The 19,751-nt window shown below is 39.3% G+C and overlaps 2 protein-coding genes across 4 annotated transcripts; one reads left to right on the top strand and one right to left on the bottom strand.

Moving 5' to 3' along the window:
• Positions 1-214: 214 nt before the first annotated feature.
• selenou1a (selenoprotein U 1a) lies at positions 215-4,242 on the top strand. 2 transcript variants are annotated; one of them, XM_036573984.1, is made up of 7 exons: positions 215-346; positions 1,767-2,158; positions 2,423-2,602; positions 2,800-2,891; positions 2,980-3,120; positions 3,285-3,449; positions 3,597-4,242. In XM_036573984.1, the coding sequence occupies exons 2-7, from the start codon at positions 1,813-1,815 to the stop codon at positions 3,690-3,692; spliced, it is 1,020 nt and encodes a 339-aa protein (XP_036429877.1). In that variant the 5' UTR covers positions 215-346; positions 1,767-1,812; the 3' UTR covers positions 3,693-4,242. The 2 variants fall into 2 exon arrangements, with proteins under 2 accessions (XP_036429877.1, XP_036429878.1); XM_036573985.1 differs by lacking the exon at positions 1,767-2,158 and having other exon boundaries at positions 216-346.
• A 1,351-nt stretch (positions 4,243-5,593) lies between these two features.
• sfxn3 (sideroflexin 3) lies at positions 5,594-16,589 on the bottom strand. Of its 2 annotated transcripts, XR_005007411.1 has the most exons (12): positions 16,350-16,589; positions 14,799-14,972; positions 13,059-13,229; positions 12,233-12,331; positions 11,093-11,168; positions 10,347-10,432; positions 10,129-10,256; positions 8,970-9,019; positions 8,812-8,861; positions 8,678-8,725; positions 8,422-8,587; positions 5,594-6,784 (listed from the first exon to the last, which is right to left on the bottom strand). XR_005007411.1 is itself a non-coding variant. In XM_036573982.1 (11 exons), exons 2-11 carry the CDS (start codon positions 14,960-14,962, stop codon positions 8,491-8,493), a joined length of 969 nt encoding a protein of 322 aa, XP_036429875.1. In that variant the 5' UTR covers positions 14,963-14,972; positions 16,350-16,589; the 3' UTR covers positions 5,594-8,490. The 2 variants fall into 2 exon arrangements, 1 of the variants encoding a protein (XP_036429875.1); XM_036573982.1 differs by having other exon boundaries at positions 5,594-8,587.
• Positions 16,590-19,751: the final 3,162 nt, after the last annotated feature.

Below are 19,751 nucleotides of genomic sequence, written 5' to 3'. Positions count from 1 at the left end.
ATCACAAAAAATGTTGACATGCTTTCTTAGCTCTCCCAGAAATCACACATTTCCACTTAAATATACTCAGTTAACGATGTTGAAAAAAATGCGTAGTTTAACCTTCACCGTATTTAATGACTACTGTGAAAAAGGGTTAATGTTTTAAACTTCCTCATATCCTACAAACATAAAACCCACTACAGATGCTCATCTATTTCCCCCCATCATCGCGGCAGATCTATGCGCTCTGGACCGCCATCGTCCTGCTCGATGTTTCGGAAATCTATAAGTCGCGCCTGCCTTACAATAACTTTACATAAGACGGGGAGGTTTAGTAGCTGCACGATTCACTGACGAGCGGACTGTGAGTATCTTACATTTTAACGTTATGATAAGATAATGTTTTGATGTAAAAGGTTTTTTTCGTTAACGTTACGCTCTCAGTCCCGTGTTTAGACGGACTGGCTCGGTTATTCACAGTTATTAACTCTAACCCTTAAAACCGGACTTTGCTCGCTAGCCTAGCCGGGTACAGCTTAGCTACAGTCAGTCAATGTGTAACCTGTCAGTTCTCGAAGTGTTTATTCTGCATTACACGTCTGTTTGCAACGTGCTCGTTTTGCTCGGTAACTTCTCAGTTTGGCTGTGTAAACTCGTTAGGTTAGCTGGTTGTAGTAAAATGCCACCTGACCTCCTTCTTCTGCAGTGTCACTGAGCTAAACTGAAAGAACCTGTTTAAACAGGTTTGAAACACAAGTACAACAAGAACACTTCTGGTAAACGTAACTACGAGGCTGACGTCGGATATTTAACGTTATTTGACGTTATTAATTTCTCATAAGAAGCCAACCTCAGCTTGATTATGTAACTTGCACCCGTGTCAGTACAGTTGAAGTGCATGCATTTCCATCACTGTACTCCACTCAGTCTGCAGGGACGCTGCTTGTATCGAATTGTCTCTTCCACCGTAAGTGGTGCAGCATTTACATAAAAAAGGCTAAAAATGCTTCTGGATAGAACCATGAACACTCAGAGAACCCTGTGCATGATTAAAGGGTTCTTTGCATAGTGAAAGCGTTCTTCAGATTGATGGAGAATGTGCTGTAGATCGTTCTATATAGAACCTTTTTGAAAACCTTTATGAAGCACCAAAAAGGGCTCTTGTAACAATATCAAGCTTGTAGCAGTAGAAGAACCTTTCTGGTGCTGAATGTAACCCTTTTCAAAAAAAGGTTCTATATAGAACAATCTACAGCACATGATCATGAAGAACATGAAGAACCCTTTTATGATGCAAATAACCCTTAAATTATGCCAAGGGTTCTTTAAATGTCCATGGCTCTATATAGAGCCATTTTCTTTGCTAAAGAAACCTTGAAGAAACTTCACTTTTAAGTGTGTGGTGTGAGTGTAACTGCTGCACCATTTAAGGTGGAATGGAAAAGTTACATAAAAAGCTGGCAGATAAATGGCCGACGTCAGCCTCGTAGGTACATACTTGATACATTTCCTTTCAGCAGTTACCAAGTAGACACATTCACGCTGTATTTGTGTTTCAAGCCTGTTGTTTAAACAGGTTTTTTTGGTTTAGCTCAGTGACACTGCAGAAGAAAGTCAAGTGGCATGTCAGCGCAGTGAAAATGCATGCACTTCAACACAAAAGCTGCAAGCGCATCCGTGTCTTTCACTTAGTCTTCATGAATGCTGCTTGTATTTAATACTAGCTAATACTATTGGAGTATGTGATCTTATGCTTAGAGGTTATTTTTTCCTTTCCTTTCTAGCACATTCTTCACATATGCTTTTTACCTGATAGAGAAACTAGTGTGGATGCCAACAATGGCCTTTATACAAGTACAGCCCATGCGAATAGCCCTGTTCTTGGGAAGAGGAAACTGTATCTCTCATGTGAATAATGCAGTTAAAACACGGGTGTCTAACTGCGACTCCACTGCAGTGCAGCCTCACTGGCTAGCAGGCCCATCCCTAGATAAGAAACCTCAGTTTTTAATGAACAAACTCCACCCAAAGTGTGAGGCACGTAACTTCTTAAGGTGCCGGCCATGCTTAAAGTCACCAGTGTCCTGTAGTTGTATCAGCATTCGTACATATTCAGCAAATCAACCAGCTTCTGAGAGGGGCAAGAACAGCGAGCCCAACATCCATGAATCAAAAGGTACTGCTCCGGCCTCCTCTACTTGTGTTTGATATAATCCCTAATGTTATAGTCTTAATTAGCAGGTCGGTGTGAGAGGATGTTCAGTTCTTTGCTTGTTAATCAGTTCTTTGAAAAATAAGAAAAAAATTTTTTTTGCCTGTCAGTCAAAGATTAAGTTGGTAGCTGTCCTTTACTGCAGTTTTTCCATATATATGCCATTGTTCCAAGCTTGTAGAAATAAATAATTATGTAACCTTCGGTTTTTCTGTCATCCCACTGCAGCATCACCACCAATCTTGGAGGGCCAGACACTTGCCATGGGCATGTGGTCCCTGGGCCTTGGAGCTGTGGGTGCTGCCATAGCAGGCATAATTCTTGCCAACACAGACTTTTTCCTGACCAAGCCTGAACATGCCACTCTAGAATACCTGGAGGATACTGACCTCAAAACCACTTTTGGAGGTCAGTAAAAATGATGCACACAAGTACCACAGGTAGTTTCTTTATTATTCAGAACATGAGTAGAGCAGCTGTTTTTGATATCAGAAATGGGCAGTTACTCATCGGTTTGGTAAGGTGCAGAAATCAAGAATGCGGTTCTGATTGTTGGATTAGGTTTTGGTTTATTTTACTGATGATTTCCAGTGGTATTCATGCAGATGACAAGACATTTAAAGCTCGAACTCTGTGGGAGAAGTCGGGTGCAGTGATCATGGCCGTACGACGGCCTGGATGATTTTTGTGCAGAGAGGTAATCTTGATGCATTCTTCTGTATTTTAGTTTGGTAAAGATGCACTTGCCTGTTGCTGATTTGACTGGTGGTGTTGTGTCCTTGCAGGAGGCCGCTGAGCTGTCCTCTCTGAAGCCCCAGCTGGACCAGCTTGGGGTCCCTCTGTTCGCTGTTGTCAAAGAGGACGTCAGTACAGAGATTCAGGACTTCAGACCCCACTTTGCTGGGGATGTTTTTCTTGATGAAAAGGTCAGGCAGCCTGTTGTTTGTTCTTGTTTTAACATTTCTATAGAAGCCTATACAATGAAAAATTTTACCAACCTTACATCATCTCATGTTGTTTTGTGGAGAAATGTTTTCTAGGTATTGTAAAGAAAATGCATATACACTAAAATGTTTACTTTTATTTACAGCAAGCTTTCTATGGACCACAACAGAGGAAAATGGGTGGTCTTGGCTTCATTCGTCTAGGAGTTTGGCAGAACTTCATTAGAGCTTGGAAGTCAGGTTACCAGGGAAACATGAATGGCGAGGGCTTCATCCTGGGTGGGGTATTTGTCATAGGATCTGGCAAGCAGGTGACTTTCATTGGACATATAATAAAGTATTATGAACTTTATCCTAGATGATAGCTTTTTCACTGATTTTCATTACCTGAAATGGTTTTAATCATTCATCCTTATGAATTGTTATTGATCTAAATGTTAATTTTGTGCTGTTTATAGGGGGTCCTTCTTGAGCATCGGGAGAAGGAGTTTGGTGACAAAGTCAGCATTGAGTCTGTTTTGGAGGCAGCTAAGAAAATAGTGGTGGAGAAATAGATTAGTTTTTATAATTATTGATGTGGAAAATGTTGTCAAGATAGATCAAAATAGTAACAAATGTTGTAATTTTTAGTTTTCTCAGAAATTAAAGCTTAAGCTACAAGTTAGAACAAACAGAGTAAGTATTTAACACATCACACCTCATTTTCTTTACTAACGCTGTGAATATAAAGGAAAGCTCAGGTTCTGCTAAACTTAGTTGGTACTAAGGAATAATGTTAGGGACTGAAGCACAAAGTGTTGCAGAAATTAACTTCGATTCAGGTGCTTAATAGTTCTTGCTGTTTGCTTCACTAAGTTCTTTTGGCACTTAGAAATGACTTTGCTGTGATTCTTCACTCAGTCAGGTTCTGTTGGCTGTCTGCTGCTGGGCTGGTGACTTGGTTTGTGTGTTTTAATGACATTCTGTCTCAAAACTCAGTAGTGAGAGAGCAGATTTGAAGCTTGACACATTCTTTCCTGCTCACCAATGTTTGGTCAGGAGACAGTCAGCAGTTCTGAATCAGGTGGAGTATGCCATTTGCAATAAAAAACAGCAGACACAAAACTGTTCCTCTGTGTTTTCTTTATATTTGAATTGCCCGTCATGGTCAGATTAGTGCTGCTAAGTCTCATTTAGGTGAAAGTTCTGCACTCTAGGGATTCTTCTGAAGATTTCATTGGGAGAACAAGAAATTCAGTTGTCTGAAAAGATACATAAAGAACAGCATATCTACTATCTAATGAGAGTGAAGAAAGTATGACTGATTTTGGGGGGAAAAAAACAAATTAACCCTGAATATTGTCAGGTTTCCAACCAACATTTAGATAATTAAATAAGATGATGGTGATGGGGTTTAATTAATAAAGTTATCCATCACGTATGTCCCTAACTGAAAAACCATTGTACTGGCTTTGACCTGGAACATTAAATGCTTTTCTTCTCTTGGTCACATCACTGTTTGCTGACTAGCTTCATGCAGCAGGTTTTGACAACAAAAGAAAATCGTAATCATTTGTAGGCACAAATGCACTAATAGTGGCAGATAAAAAAAGCTATCACAGAATTTTTATTAAAAATTTGCAAAATGGCATCCAGTTAAACAGGACTAATCATGATTGTAATGAAACATGAAGTTGGTCAGTGTTATTAAAGTTCTGACGACATCCACATTATGCTTACAGAAGCATATTGTTTATCATAATGATAAAACATCATCATATTGTCCACCTCTAATCTGTTGCGACTTCCTTGGGTGATTTTACGCTACACCCTTGTCAAAAGTTTGGCAGGCTGGCCATTCCTGGGAAAATTATCTACTGTTGCAGGTGCTTTCCATTTGGAGGTTATGGCTCTCACTGTGGTTCAGTCACCATTTTTATACAGACAGATATCCTTAGTTTTTTTTTTCCTTAAAACCTGGTACAGTTTGCAAGGCTGAAAATAAGTGGGGCTTACAGCACATTGTATAGGTCTGACTGTCATCAAGCCTCGTTTTGTTTAGTTAGCTGGCTGTTTCCTTTCTACATGGGGACACAGGATAACTGTTCGTTTAATACATTAAACCAAAGTGCAAGTAAAGAAAAAAACAGTATTTCTTCACTCTGGTTCCTTTTATTTAATATTGAACCATCACTATAAAATTTGTGCTGTCAATTAAGGAACATACTATCCTGTGGTTCAGACTGGAGAATTTCTACAGTATAAATTTCTGTTTACAGATTAATTAGTAAATTCTGTTTTCTAAACTCTAATCAATGAACTTGCATTACACTTTGCTATGTCGCTATCTACCTAACTGCCACAATTTTTATAATAAATATACAGTAATTTTCCCACATTTACTCTGAATAAAAACATCTTTGGGATGGCCTTGTAACACAGGCAAATGCATGTACAGCTCAATGCTACACACAAATACATGAATCTTTTAAAACCTTTATTATATTGTCCTACATAAATACATACAACACAGGTAAGAAAAATGTGAACAGAATACAAAATGGAAAAAAAAACCAAAACAAAAAAGCACAACAAAACATCAAATGAGCACCAGTACGGTTAGAGGATTTACATGTTTTGAAAATGAGAAACTTCTGAAAAACTGCACACAATTGAGTAAAACAAGGTCACCAACACATGCGGAGCGGAACATAAAGGTACATGGCACCAGAACATTCCCTTACACTGTCAGAATAAGATCTCAAACAGCAACTTTTTAGGAGAGAAGAAAGCGAAGAACATGTCTGCATTTCACACTGTTTTGGCCCATCAGTTGCAAAACATCTGCTGACTTTTCAAACCATAGTGATGCAAAGGGCCTAACTACCACCAAGTATAAATAGTCAAATTATAAGCTATTTATCATGATACCAGGTAACTATGGAAGAAAATGATATGACTGCAGAACCATGGGACATACATTCTGCCTTCTAATTCTTTGCTCCTAAATAGATACGTTTGTGATGCAAATGCCAGTTTTGAAATTACATGTTTTAACATGGCAACATCCTTTTGGTCGAGACAATGTTCCACACTGCATGTCAGTCTTGTAGGTGTAGAGGAATACTCATTCAGGGACTATAAGACTCCTGAAGGCCTCCAAACCATAAAAATGTTTCTAGGAGACTAAGCAGGTGATGTTATGGTACTGAAAACGTATGCAAAAACTTTATTAGTCAGTGTAACAGTTGATGGTTTGCTTACTTTAGTACTATAAAGGATAGTGAAGGTAAAGAGTCCCAGAATTTGCTCACTTTAAAACACTCTGTCAGTGTTAAAACTGTAATACTGCACTCAAGTCAAATGTGCATTTTGTAACATAAATGCCATGATTTGCAAGCTCAAGCTGCTATGTGCTTTTCCCATTTAAAACAGCCTTAACAAATGAAACTGTCCTTGTCCCTGTTGTGCATGTAACTATAACCCTAACCTTCTGATTATCTTAACCATCTTCTGATTATTTGTGCGACGTCAGGTTTGCATAATATAGTCTATAATACATTCTGTTTACTAAAAAAAAAAATAATAATAATGTGTGGTGCATCATCAACCCAAGAAGTGAGAACACAAAAATAATTGTGCAGCAACAGGAACTTGTACTGCCTATCTGTGGGCACAAAGAGCACAACATGTTGCTTAATTACATTCCACTTCACTAATCCAATCACACATCTACAGTATGTTTCAAGTGTTAAAGCAAACTGAAACACTGCAGAAATATGTTCAATTCATTCACGGAAACAGCTGACAAAACAAAAACAACACAATGCACATTGTCACCTCACAACAATACTTCTTGAAATGCAGATTTGATCACATTGCTCAAGTTATAACAAATTCCATAGAGAGGTCTTTAGCTGCATTTCAAAAATCTACACGATAGGCTATTAGACTGACTGATCTTTTTGGTACAACACTACAATATTCTTCCAATGACAAGAAATAAATATTTTGTAAATAAATAACATTACCTTATATTTATTATTGCTTATTAAAGCAATAATCAATGAGCCATCTAATTGATGAGCACATGGAGCAACTCTATCTAGGCTGCATCTCTAAACAAATATACATTTCAATACAATATTGTATGTTCATATATATTATATACACATACACACACACACACCTTGTGTAAAGGTCCAATAAGTACAATTTCTATAAAAACATCCAGTCAAAAGACATGAACAGTACTTAATGGTAGTACGTAGTGCTGTTGAGTGATGGGAAATATTACAGCTGTCCAAAGGCCAGCAGTCCAATCTTATACAGTGGACCAGCAATGAAGCTCAGTTCTAATTTTACTGCCAGTAATATGTATGCCAGTGTTATGCAACTGAAACAAAATGGTCAGGAGGGAAAAAACCTAAGGAGCTTACTGTACCTTTAATATTTTCTTCTCTAGCCATCAGACACATTATTTCCTACTGTCTTAGGCCTATACTCAGAACACTAGATGTTTTAATCACTACACAACCACCACTGTTTTCAATGGTACTGGCAACACTATAAACACACTACAGTCTTCACCTAACTTCATTGTAACAGCTGTTAGGCATATGCATCAATCAACTTATTAGTTAGACCACGCATAAGGCTTAGAGCTTAGATACAGACACTGACTTAGCACAGCCTTCAGATATAATCAGCCAGTGAGTTACCTAAATGTTTAGATTTGGATTTTTTTAGCAGAAGAAAGAAAAAAAAATAATAATAATAAAACACAGCTGTACCCACTGGAGTATCTTAATTTATATGAGAAATAGGGGTTAAGTGCACTTTAATGGCACATGCAGGAGTGTAGACAATGAAACCATTTCCACTTGTTAAAATAATCCTATGAGTCAAAACTGATTTTATAAACCATTTTTCGCTCATTAGCTTTGAGGGTGCCCTAATAGATCTGACTGGAACGGAACACAGACGTTTGGCGAAGAATAGTTGCAATAGTTCCAGACAAAAAGTGAAATAAAAATAAATAATGATAAATACAACTCGGGTGAAAAACGTATTTTTGGAAAATATATATAAGGGGTGATTACTCATCAAAGCAGCAGTAATATCAATACACCCTCAACCTCAAAACACTAGCAACCCCACAGTACCACTTCAAACTAGGCAAGTCACTCCACCTACTGTACAGATATACTGAATAAAGATTGCATATTATCTTCAGGGAAAGTATAAGTGATAGAACACACAAATCAAAGCAAAAGGAGACAAAAACAAACAAAAAAAATTTACCCTTCAAGTTGTGCCCACTAAAATCCATTATATCGGAGTGCAGCAGTATGGGCTGGGCAGGAAAGGCCCCTACAGGCCCTTGTTGAAATAAACGGTGGTTGTGTGAGGACTGCTCTGTAGTATACTCTCCTGTAGCTCGGGCTCCAGACTGCTCACTTTCATAGAGCTGCAAACACAGACACTCCATAAGCATCATAACAGCAGAAAAGGGCATCAACCTCATAAAGGAAGAAAACTGTTTATAAGAAGCACAAACCTCTTCTGGGGGAAAAGGGCACAGCACAACGGAGTGGCAAACACCAGACTATGAGACAGAGAAGCACAACATTATACACAAGCGGTCATCAATGCGGTCGTATTGTATATGGTACAGGCGTCACTGGAACTCACCATAATCCAACAAGCCCAACCTGTACTGGTGCGTTAAGCACTGGGAAGCGCTGTGGAGAGAGAAAAGTGAAGCTGTAATGCTGTCATCTTAAATGACTAAGCACTGCATAGCAAAGATCACAGGAATGCCAGAGAAATATTTAATCTTGTGACTTTACCTTCATGAAAGCTTTTTTCTCTAAGGCATTCATGATAACTGGAGGAATAGCTGTAAGAAGAATACAGACAGAAAGTATGTTTCAGAACAAGTATTTAAATGTCTTTTTTAGTGTGCAATTAAAGCCACAGTCAGAGAGTTCAGCATTTACTGGAGATGTAGACATTGCATAATACAGCACTGAATACAAGGACAGGCACTGACAATAATTCTTAATTGTTCGTAAATAATGAAATCTATTATGGTTCAAAATCAGGAAAATGCAGTCATGCTTAGAGAACCAGGACGAGTACCAAGACGGGTTACCATATATTTAATGACACATTCCTGACTACCAATTTACAGGAGGAGGTTCTTAGACAGGTTTACACTTTACAATTTTCACCATGATAATACAATCAGAGATGTAAGCGCAAGTCAAATAATTGTTGGATCGCAAGTTAAAATCTGTGGTCTTTGATGTTTAATGGGACATCATCCATGGCAGCTGATTTACTGTGTCTGTGAACAAAGACCACCTACGATAAAGTTTATCATACAGCAGTGACCATAATTTTAAAATGTGACCTCTGCTATGATGCATTTATAAAAAGCAACTAGTAAAGAGCGGCATGGAATGAAACGCATAGAGAGGAGTGACAGAGAGAGAGAGAGAGAGAGAGAGAGAGAGAGAGAGAGAGAGAGAGACAGAGAGAGAGAGAGAGAGAGAGAGAGAACAAAGATGATACATTAAAACTTTATTGCCCACAAGTTACTCATTAGTTTACATAAATTAGTCTGGTCTGGCCTTCAATTCTGATCTGCCTGACCTGGCATACTGAGGCACCACATAATGGGCTGAAAAATTAGCCTGCTGACTTCAAGCTCACTTTGGACAATGGGGATTTTATGTTGCTCTCCTCTCCTCATGAGTTATTTTCACGTTTTAACAGGTGAAAGTAACTCATGTCTACAACAGGCTTTACTCTGCCAGATCTACCATCCTGCAGAGATCAATTTCAATTCTAATCTAACACACCTGCCTCTAACATTTCACTGGCCACGATGAACTCAATAATGTGGATCAAGTGTTACAGGTCTGGAACAGGTTTGGTCATCACTGATTACAATACTACTATCAAATCATATTCCCTGAGGATTAAAGTATTTTATGGCCTTACCCATGGCTGGCACTGCCATGCCAATTCGGGACACCACCACCTGTGCAATGGCCTGCTGAGCAGCACTGGCAGACTCTCCCAGGCGATTACCCTCCTCATCAGTGACAGGAATACCATATTTCAGTTCTCTGTGAGAAGGCAAAACAGAGAACAATTGAGTATTGACCGTTTGCTTCAGAAAACACACAGTGACTGGCAGCTTAAGGATTAACCCATACCTTTGTCTCATGAAGGGAATGTTGATGCAGTTAGCTGCTGCCACTGCAGCGAATGGAACAAACCGACCCATGATAGCTGGCAGATGCTAGAGATAGATAAATTAATTTTAGTAACACTTCTAATGTGAAACATTTGTGTATACTATACATTTTAATGTAAGACAATTCCATATTTTACTCCCTTCATCTCTCCAACAAAAAAACTCATTCTTCCTGCAATAAGCACCTCTCTTTTCACTGAGCTTTGGACTGATCGCATATATTTCAAGTGCTTCTCAGAAAATTCAGCAATCAACACTCCATGGCATTCACATTAGACAATGTGGATACAGTTCAATCTGTGAATACCAAACAGGCCTACTTACAACACCAAGGGCCGGTTTCATAGACATGAATTGGGTCTAGTCTTGGACAAAACTGCAATGTTAATGGTGTTTCACCATTAATAAAGTCCACTTAGTTCAGCTTTAATCTTAATTTGTGCCTGGGAACAAGCCCTAAATGGATTTGTAGTTATAGCTATAGGCTTTTGCCCAACCTATGAGGAATCAGCTTCAATGCATGCCTGTCCTAATAATGCACCAATCATATTTTACTGAAATAATAGTCTACATCAGCTGAATGGATTTTTGAAATATAATTATGATTGTAGCTTTACTGAAGAAAGTGTGATGGCTGTGAGGACACTACTTAGTGCACTGTGACATGGGGATTCGGGGGGAAAAAATAAATTTAAAAAAATTCACCTTGGTTAGTGACTTGAGGCCAAGAGCAGTGACTACAGCTCCAGTAGTGGCACTGACATAGGCTGCTCCAAGCTGACTGTAAAAGACCAAACAAGTACACATACACACACACACACACACACACACACACACACACACACACACACACACACACACACACACAAAGTTAACAAAGCAAATAATGGAAGTGTAAGGGTGATTACCCTGAACTGAACACTTTAAAACATCAAGTGGACGTCAGTCCCTTACTCAGTTTTTACAATGTACTCTCAAGCAATAAAAAGAGCTTGTTTCTTTTGTCTTTTACTGCTTGGGAGTATCCCCATATTATCCATCAACTAACCACTCAGGATTTTGCAAGATACCAAGACAGTCTGCCTTTCACACCACAGTCAAAAAAGACAAGCATATCATTTTTTTTAAAAAAAAAGTTTTTTCCATATTTTAAAAATGCCAGCTGCTCTTTAAATTGTGTGAAAATGTAACAAGCATTTTGGAAAAGAAATGGTCCAAAATTACTTGGAATAAAATCTTTTAAAATCATTATTATTATTATTATTATGTACCGTCAGGTCGATTGGACTCCTGTTAACCATATGGATATTCTCTTCTGCAGAAGCACTGCTGAACATATGCAATTAACTGGTATGTTTTACATTATATGATTATATGCGTGCTAAAATTACTAACAAGATGCTAAATTGGTAGCAATAGAGTGGACAGCGGTGCTGTTACACCATCTAAGGATCATTTGCTGTAAGGGGTGAGTGAGATAACAATACTGATCTTCATTGTGATAAATTATGCCGCATTACCTCACAATATGCTATCTGTGTATATTGTGGATATTGTCAGCAACTTAAAAAAAACACTGAACCACTGCATGTTTCACTACAAAGAGAGCAGTATTAATTCTGTTTGACTAGTAGTGCAGTATGTAAAACTGCCTTTGAAACACTGAATAAAAATAATTGTATTCATAATTTTTCATAATACTTTTGGTATTACTGGTTATCTTTTGTCTGTTCCAACTTCTTAACCCACAAAAAAAAACAAAACAAAAAAACGCATATTTGCAGTGAGGCTTCTAAGGAGAACCTCATGCTAGAGTGTTTCTGCAAGACATCATAGTCTCCATACTTTACAGTGATTGGTGCATCTCCACTGCGGTTTGTGTAGTTGACGATGGCATTGAAGGACTGGTTGACCCACTGCCAGAACACAACTGCTGGAGTCGTCCTAGAGACATAGGGAGGAGATGCACAAATTAAAATGTTTGAATTTTTAACAGGGAAGCCATAAAGGCGCAAAATGTACACGGAAAGCCAAAACAGCAATTACTCATTCACAAACAACAATGACCTTGACTTCTGTTAAGCGCTCCTTCCATAAGTAAAAAATTTCTGCATGTGAATGTTTTAAGCTGGCATGGTCATCCTTTGCCATCTGCTCACTATTACACAATGCAGCCATTTTATAAATGTGATGAACAAAGAAAGCAGCAGCTAAAATGTTGGTTATTAATCAACGTAGAGTTTACAAACAATTTATAATTACATTATGACTACTATCTAAACCTAAATATGCTTTAAATACAACTCTAAAGACCAAATGTAAGAAAGGTATGGAAAATTAAAAAAAATAAAAATAAAATTATAATAATAATTTATTTAAATACAGGCAAAGCACAGAACACTGCAAACAGAAGGAAGAAGCCCTGACAAAACTTGGATGAGAAGACTTTTCCATGGTGACTCATTTGTGCATGACTCACTGAACCGGGCAGTAACATTTCTGCCAGGCCTGTGAGGACTAATTCCCCTCTTCCTGTCCCGAGCTGTGTGTTTTCAAGTTTTATTCGTTCCTGACTCACCATATGTTATATAGAAAAATAAGATTAACTAACCAACAGCCTGTTACTGAGTGTTGCTGCTTGTAATATAGAAACTGAACGCTGCCGTCTTACCTATAGAATGTGAGCATGCAGCCTGTGATGGTCATGTTCATGGGCACTTGTGCAGACATGCGTCCAATCAGCAGCATTTTCTCGCCTGTGTCTGGGTGGAAGGCAGAGTCATAGACATATTTGGCCCTCCATAATTGATCCTCTGTCAGCCCTGGCTTCACTATACCCTTCCTATGTAGGAGGACAAAGAGAGAAGTTATTTTAGCACCTCAACAGCAGCAGCTCACACAGACTGCTCCTTTCATGCTAGAGTGACAGCCTAGGCAGCTGCCACACAGAGTGCCTTTTATTTGCTCTTTGATACATGGCCGTCTTTAAAAATTAATTTCAGTTTCAGAATCACATTGTATTTCTGTCTATTTCATTTACAGTACATACACTCATTAAAATAATGTAACTTCAAGACAGATGCTAAAGCCTGCAGTCACATTCACACACTACTCTGTTACCAGCTGCATCCTGCATGTACAATACCTCAAGGAAGGACAAACCTAAGAGAACTAGTACAATGAGCTGTCTAAAAAAATCAAATGTACACAATATACAAACCAATTTCTCTGCAAAGAAAAATAATATGTGGCAGCATAATCCTGTCAGTTTCACTTGCCTAATAATGTGGTTATATTTCATGTATAACAGTTACTTATTACATAGGTGATCAGTACAATGTCAGATGGATGGATCAAGTGACCCTTGACATCTCGCTCGATATGCAGAACACAGCAAAACAACAGAAGCAGAACAAATGTTCCCTGCTAGCACACTGACGCCATCTGTAGCCACAATTTTTGGAGTGACTAAGTATAACTAACATAAAATGCTGACCAAAGGGCCCATATAACAGAAAACCAAATGATCCTCACTTTTTTTTTTTAAAGGAGTCTCATATGGACATTGTTGAAGTTTAAAAATGTATCATTCAATACTCTGTCCATACAGCCCAACTATGCTGCAAAAAACAGCCTTTACAAAAATGAAAAAAAAAATGTATATTCATTGTGTCTGATGTCACAAGAACCAACTCACTGAAGTTTTAAGGAGTGTTTCAGCTCTGTGACACAGAATGACACAGAATGCAGAGCAGCCAATCAGAGTTACTTCATCTTATATCAGTCTTAAAGGCACAGTAACAAAAGCAGCCTGTTTAACCCTTCTTTGGAAAATGCCCATGTAAATGTGAATTACTTTTCATGAATCTTTGGTACATAAAACCACATGAACGTATGTGGATCTCACGTGGAAAAAATTAAATACAACAAAAGTGTAGACTACGGGTCCTGGAATTATTTTATGCTAACTGTTTACCTTTTGTCAGATCAGTTTTGCCCTATTGAAAAAGCGGAATATCAATAATGAAAATTTGTAGTTTTTAAATTATGTTTAATTTAAAACATTAATAAAAAAAAACCACTACCTGGCATGTCCTGAATTTTGGTTTATCACTACTTTACTATTAGCACTATTTACTGTTTATCACTACTGTATTATTTTCAATACTACATGTAAACGTGTAGATTCGCTGGTTATTTTGGACAGTAAACAAAATGCCTATAGTTCTATTGTAGATGCTGCTGTCCCTGGTTCCCATCATCACTGTAAAGAAATCTAAGTAGGTAGGTTTCTCTATACAATGCACCACCTCACATTAAACCGCTCTGGACAACTTTGTTTACATCTCGACAATTAAACTGTACAGAAGTTTTGTAAAATTGGTGGAATTCCTCTTTAACCCATGCTGACCTGTAATCCTCCACAATGGATTTAGCTTCGTCCAGGACCTCACTTGATAACAGCACGTTTCTTGGGTCGGTCACCATGAAGAAGTGCTGGGCTCTGCCCATAAATGTACTCTGATCCCATCGTGGTTCCTTAATGTTGATGCTCAGCGGCAAATCTCCAGACATCCTCTTCTATCTTACATTCGAGAAAAAGCATAAGACAGTCATTACAGTCATACTTATAGACACAGGTAAAACACGGATTCAAAAAATAAGCCCATTTCCAGATAGGATGATTATAATGGAACACAGTTTGCCTGTGCTAATCCTCTGCTAAACTGTAAGCCTTTTATCATTTTTATTATTCTGACAGTTCTCTATATTACATAACACACGTGACAGGATTATTCAGCCTCTGCTGCTGGTGAACAAGAGGCCAAGTTTTTTGTTTTTATAATCATGACCTGAGCCCACTCAAATGCAACCAAAATTATATGCCTGACGTTCCACATTTTTAAATGTAAGGACACATCATTTGGTACAGAGCTTTCTTGCGTACATTATAAGGTGTTATGGTGTTTTTAAAATTCAGAGGATAATCGTCTTGCCCACACAGCCCAACAGTCCTTCAACTAGATTAAGCTGCATGTATACAACGTGACAGCAGCCTGATGGAAATGCGTTGTGAGCCTGAGACAGTACAGATAAAGGCGGGAACCTCTACGGGGTTTGGGTATATTTTCAGTTTGGTCACCCTGATAGAGATAACTCCGACTTAGCTGTGTCAGAATAGCAAGAATGATACGACTGGAACTCGCAAAGGAATTTCTGGCTGCCGACGCTAAACAAACAACTTAAAATTTTTCCGCACAAAAAAAACGTGACCGGCGTTGGCTAAGCAAAGAAAGATGTCGAAAGCGTGCGCTACCAGTACGACTAAACAAATTTATGACCACCAGGTGATTAATATACACAATTAGGTGGTCAAAAACCCCACTCGTGAACAGTGCTGCTTCGTTTGACTTCAGGCAATAATACAGCATCAAAGTTAATCGGCCAAAACAATACCTGGCTGTTATTCATTATTTCACCTTCGCAGTCTTGAAACGAAAAGGAGGTGAGGAAATTTAGTGACTTGCTAACATCAGCTAGGTAGCTAGCTACCCTTGTTCGCTCACTAGGCTATTATTTGGCGAAAAGCTACCACCCTTTGCTGTAACCAGCTGGCTAGCTGGCTAACCAGCCACCAAGAAGCTGTAAAGCTAGCGCACAGCTAAGCTGGGGTTCTGTACTCTGTAGGTAACGTTAATGAAAGGAAACGGGGGTTAACAACCGAGTTGCTGTTATCAAATAAATCCATATTAATATTTCTAGCTGTGTGTTGCGGATAGGACCGCTTTTGTTTAAGTTAGCTTGCTAGCTGCTAGCCGTGAGCTAACGTTCACAAATAACATTCCTACCGAACGTTACTAGCCGGCTAACATAGCTAACCTAGCTACTGTAGCTAATAGTAAAACAAAAAAAAACTCCATGATCTCTCTAAACAGATACGGTTTGTTCGAGTCATACATACCTTTATACAAGTCTAAACCAGTAAATACACCTTAGGACAGCTGGAGACTGAGCGACCTCCCGGATAACGATACCGTTTCTCTAGTGTCAGTGTCACTGTCACTGTACGGTCTATCTAGCTTGAAAACCACCTCGTCCAGAAAGTGTCACGAAACGCGGATTTCTGTGGTTTTAAACGGAGAATGAAGGCGTTTGAGCGTAAAGGCGGTGTTGAGGAAGCGCAGGTTTATTGGTGGAGTAGACAGGGCGTGGAGAGATAGCGCAGCCACCATTGGTGCTTTCCTGACTGTTAAAGTTAGAGGCACATCACCGCTAAAGCGGCTGTGAAATCTGCTGAATGTCCAGTAATGCTGCGATAGCTGTGGCTCAGAAAATCATTCTGCCTTCAAGTCCTCATCGGTAGTTCGTGCTTACGACTTCGGAGGTCGTAAAGGCGACTTTATTCGTGTTCAAGTGGTTTTGCTCGGAAACAAAACAGATGCGCTGGGAATGACATGTATAATGTACATTTGTTTTCCTGTCATTAAAGAGAGCCCGTTTATTTTGCGTTACTGTGACACAGTGGAGAGCAGAGGATGCTTATGAGATGATTAATGTGTTTATCCAGAAGCATCACATGACATCTGTTTATATCTGTATTTTCGTGTGTGGCTGCTGAATAACTGAAATGTAACCAATTAATCAGATGCTATCACTGTTTTGAGTTTCCCACAAGTAACGACGGCCCTGGGGTTAGTATGGTGGCGCTCATTAGCGCTCATCTCGTAAATACGGTATTTCTGACACGAATAAAATGCAGCATTAGAAATGACCTTCAACTGAGACAACAGGCTGTTCGTTCGCTTGCTTTGCTTTGTCTTTCCGTCTTTTCGTGATGCACAGCGACAGAGAAATAAAAATGGGATTGTCATAATGTAGTTATTTATTTGATCAACTCTTTTAAACTGTCCTTTAGATATAACTTGAGTTCGGCATCAGGCAACGTTTTATTTAATTTTGTTGTTTCCTACTGTTCTCCACTTATAACCTTGAGTGGTTTTATGTAACAAAAACAGCCATAATTCATTTTTACATGACCATTTCCAACCTCTAGTTGTCCGTTCGCGTTTAACAGACATTTTTTGGTTACTGTGCCTTTAAAACTAATATATGTAAATGATCCTGATTGGCTGCCCTCAAGTCACCATTCAAAAAGCAATTCAGGGTGAATGGGCGGAGCTAAACTGTAAGCTGATTAAGAGGAAAAATGTGTTGGTTTTCATGGCATCACAGAAAAAATGAATTCGAACCGGCTGTTTAGTTTAGATGGCCTGCATAGACTGAGAAGTGAACATGTTTTGAAACTTTATCAGTGTTTACATACTACATCAAACTCTTTTATTAAAAAAAGTGATACAAATTTCAGTTTTCCATGTTGTGGGCTCTCTAAAGGTCAGTTTGCACAGACCTAGACTGAATATCTGGTGATAATTTACATTAAACCGATGCAAACCGAGGCCAGAGGAGTATAATAGCTACTGCTGAAGGAAAAACTCATAACCTAGACTGAACGTGTTCATAACTGCGTGTTTACGTGTCTCTCTAAAATCCACATTTTTTCAGTGATCAGCATTTTATTGCTACTTCAATAGCAGAAACAAGTCGAAAACTTGCATAACCTCGTTAGAGAGATGCAAGATAAGACCAAAACAGAACAGCAAAATATCTGCCCCAAACAGAAGACGGCCCACGCTATTCCAAATGCAGCGACGGTGAGTGAGCAGTAGGGGGCAGTAGAGCGCTACGGAAAAACTGAGTCCGGCGAATAGCAGCAGAACAGCAGGGAAACACAGGGGTTTTGTGTGTGTGATTCATTCATACAGCGCAAACATCAAATGCTAGCCAGCCAGGTGAACTGAAAGAGTATTTGACATCAAGCTATTCTAGACGGGCCACATTATACGAATTCAATTATGTTCAATAAGTCCTGTCTAACTTAAGTTGTGTAAAGAAAAAAAACCTCTGGAGTTTTCAAATGCTGACTAAGACGTTTTAAGCATATGAACATGTGATTAAATTGGATAAGTGGGTTTCACAACATGCATGCTTGTATAATACTCTTATGCTATGAGAGTCGATTGCCATTCTCTTGATCAAATGGGGTTGAAGTGTCACCTCTAAGCCTCTCCAAGTAATCCAATCGTGTTGCCCGAGAGGCGGGCCGGAGGAAGACTAGTATTGCCTTCGCACTCAGGTGAGGTCATTCAGCGCAACATGGAGACAGGTAACGTCGTTCGACTCACTTTTGTTGTGTTTTCAGATGACGAACAAGAACACGTACACATAACCTGTAGACATTTATAGACGTATGTTAGGTATGAGAATGTCCCACCTGTGGCTTCACAACCTGTTGTGTTTGGCTTTTTTGTAGAAACGCTCAGAATGTGTGGAGTTACAACGACGCATTTCTTAACGTCTTCTGGTTTGCAGGAATGCTGCACTTGTTTCTGATTCAGACGAATGGACAGTAGGTTTATTCATTTCAGCTAGTCCAGCTAAAGTGTTGCGGTTTTGCTTTGTCTGAGCTGAAGAGCCTCGTTGGCCCGCTGGAAGACTCCAAAAGGAGTTGGCCTTAGTTTCCAAACATGGTCAGTTGCTGGCTTCAGGCAGCCTGTGAGCCGCGCGCTGTCCATGGTGCTGATGGCAACGTCATGGATCTGTATGGGTTAACATCAGTGGAGTATGTAAAGGCCTAGTCATTACCAAAATATTGAAATAGTCTCTAAGGCTAAGCAGTTATGCCTTCATTCCAGGTGAATTCTGCACCGTGGCAGTTCACTTTCTAGAATGTATTGATCACTCAGATCACTTTACCTCCCTTGGGAAATCATAGTCATTGTGCCCGTTCCTCTCTGCTCGCCCTCTCTTCGTCGTCTTTGTTTATCAGTGGGTGAAGGTATCACACCATGGCTTGGAAGAGGTGGATAAGTGATAGCTCTAGTCAAGTTAACAAAGTTTGTGAACAGCAAAGGGGTGCTAGAGCCCCAGGCCCTTACCTAGCCAGTGGGAGTCCCTCTTCTGGACAGGAAGGCCAGAAGCAGCACGAGAAGAGACCATCCTAACTTCCCCAACACACATCTTCCGCAAAGGTTTCTTGGAACCAATTTTTAAAATTCTTTTATTCTGTGGGTGTACATACACTCACATCTTATTGGATAACATGCTTGGTGAGGAGCCACTGTGAATCTAAAGAAAGCAATGCTGGACCCATTACAGTCCTGTTCTCCTGTGCCATTGGAACAGTTTATTTTAGCACTATCCATGCTGGGTGGAGTCTTCTTCCTGTGACTGGCACTGACCTACCCTACTCTAGTCCAGCCAGTCTCCTTCCTTGCTGAACCCCAACCCTGAATGAGGGTTCAGA

The sequence above is a fragment of the Colossoma macropomum genome, unplaced genomic scaffold (assembly GCF_904425465.1).
Source record: "Colossoma macropomum unplaced genomic scaffold, Colossoma_macropomum, whole genome shotgun sequence".
Classification (NCBI taxonomy): domain Eukaryota; kingdom Metazoa; phylum Chordata; class Actinopteri; order Characiformes; family Serrasalmidae; genus Colossoma; species Colossoma macropomum.
Note: the sequence above shows the minus strand (reverse complement) of the source record. Positions and strands in the feature narration are given on the sequence as shown.

Bases quoted from the DNA above. Each gene is read 5' to 3' on its own strand.
- sfxn3 (XM_036573982.1), bottom strand. From the start codon at position 14,962: ATGTCTGGAGATTTGCCGCTGAGCATCAACATTAAGGAACCACGATGG. The intron at 10,257-10,346 runs GTATGGGTTAAT...GCCTTCTCACAG, and splicing joins ATTCCCTTCATGAGACAAAG to AGAACTGAAATATGGTATTC. The intron at 8,862-8,969 runs GTAAAGTCACAA...CTCTCTCCACAG, and splicing joins AGAAAAAAGCTTTCATGAAG to CGCTTCCCAGTGCTTAACGC.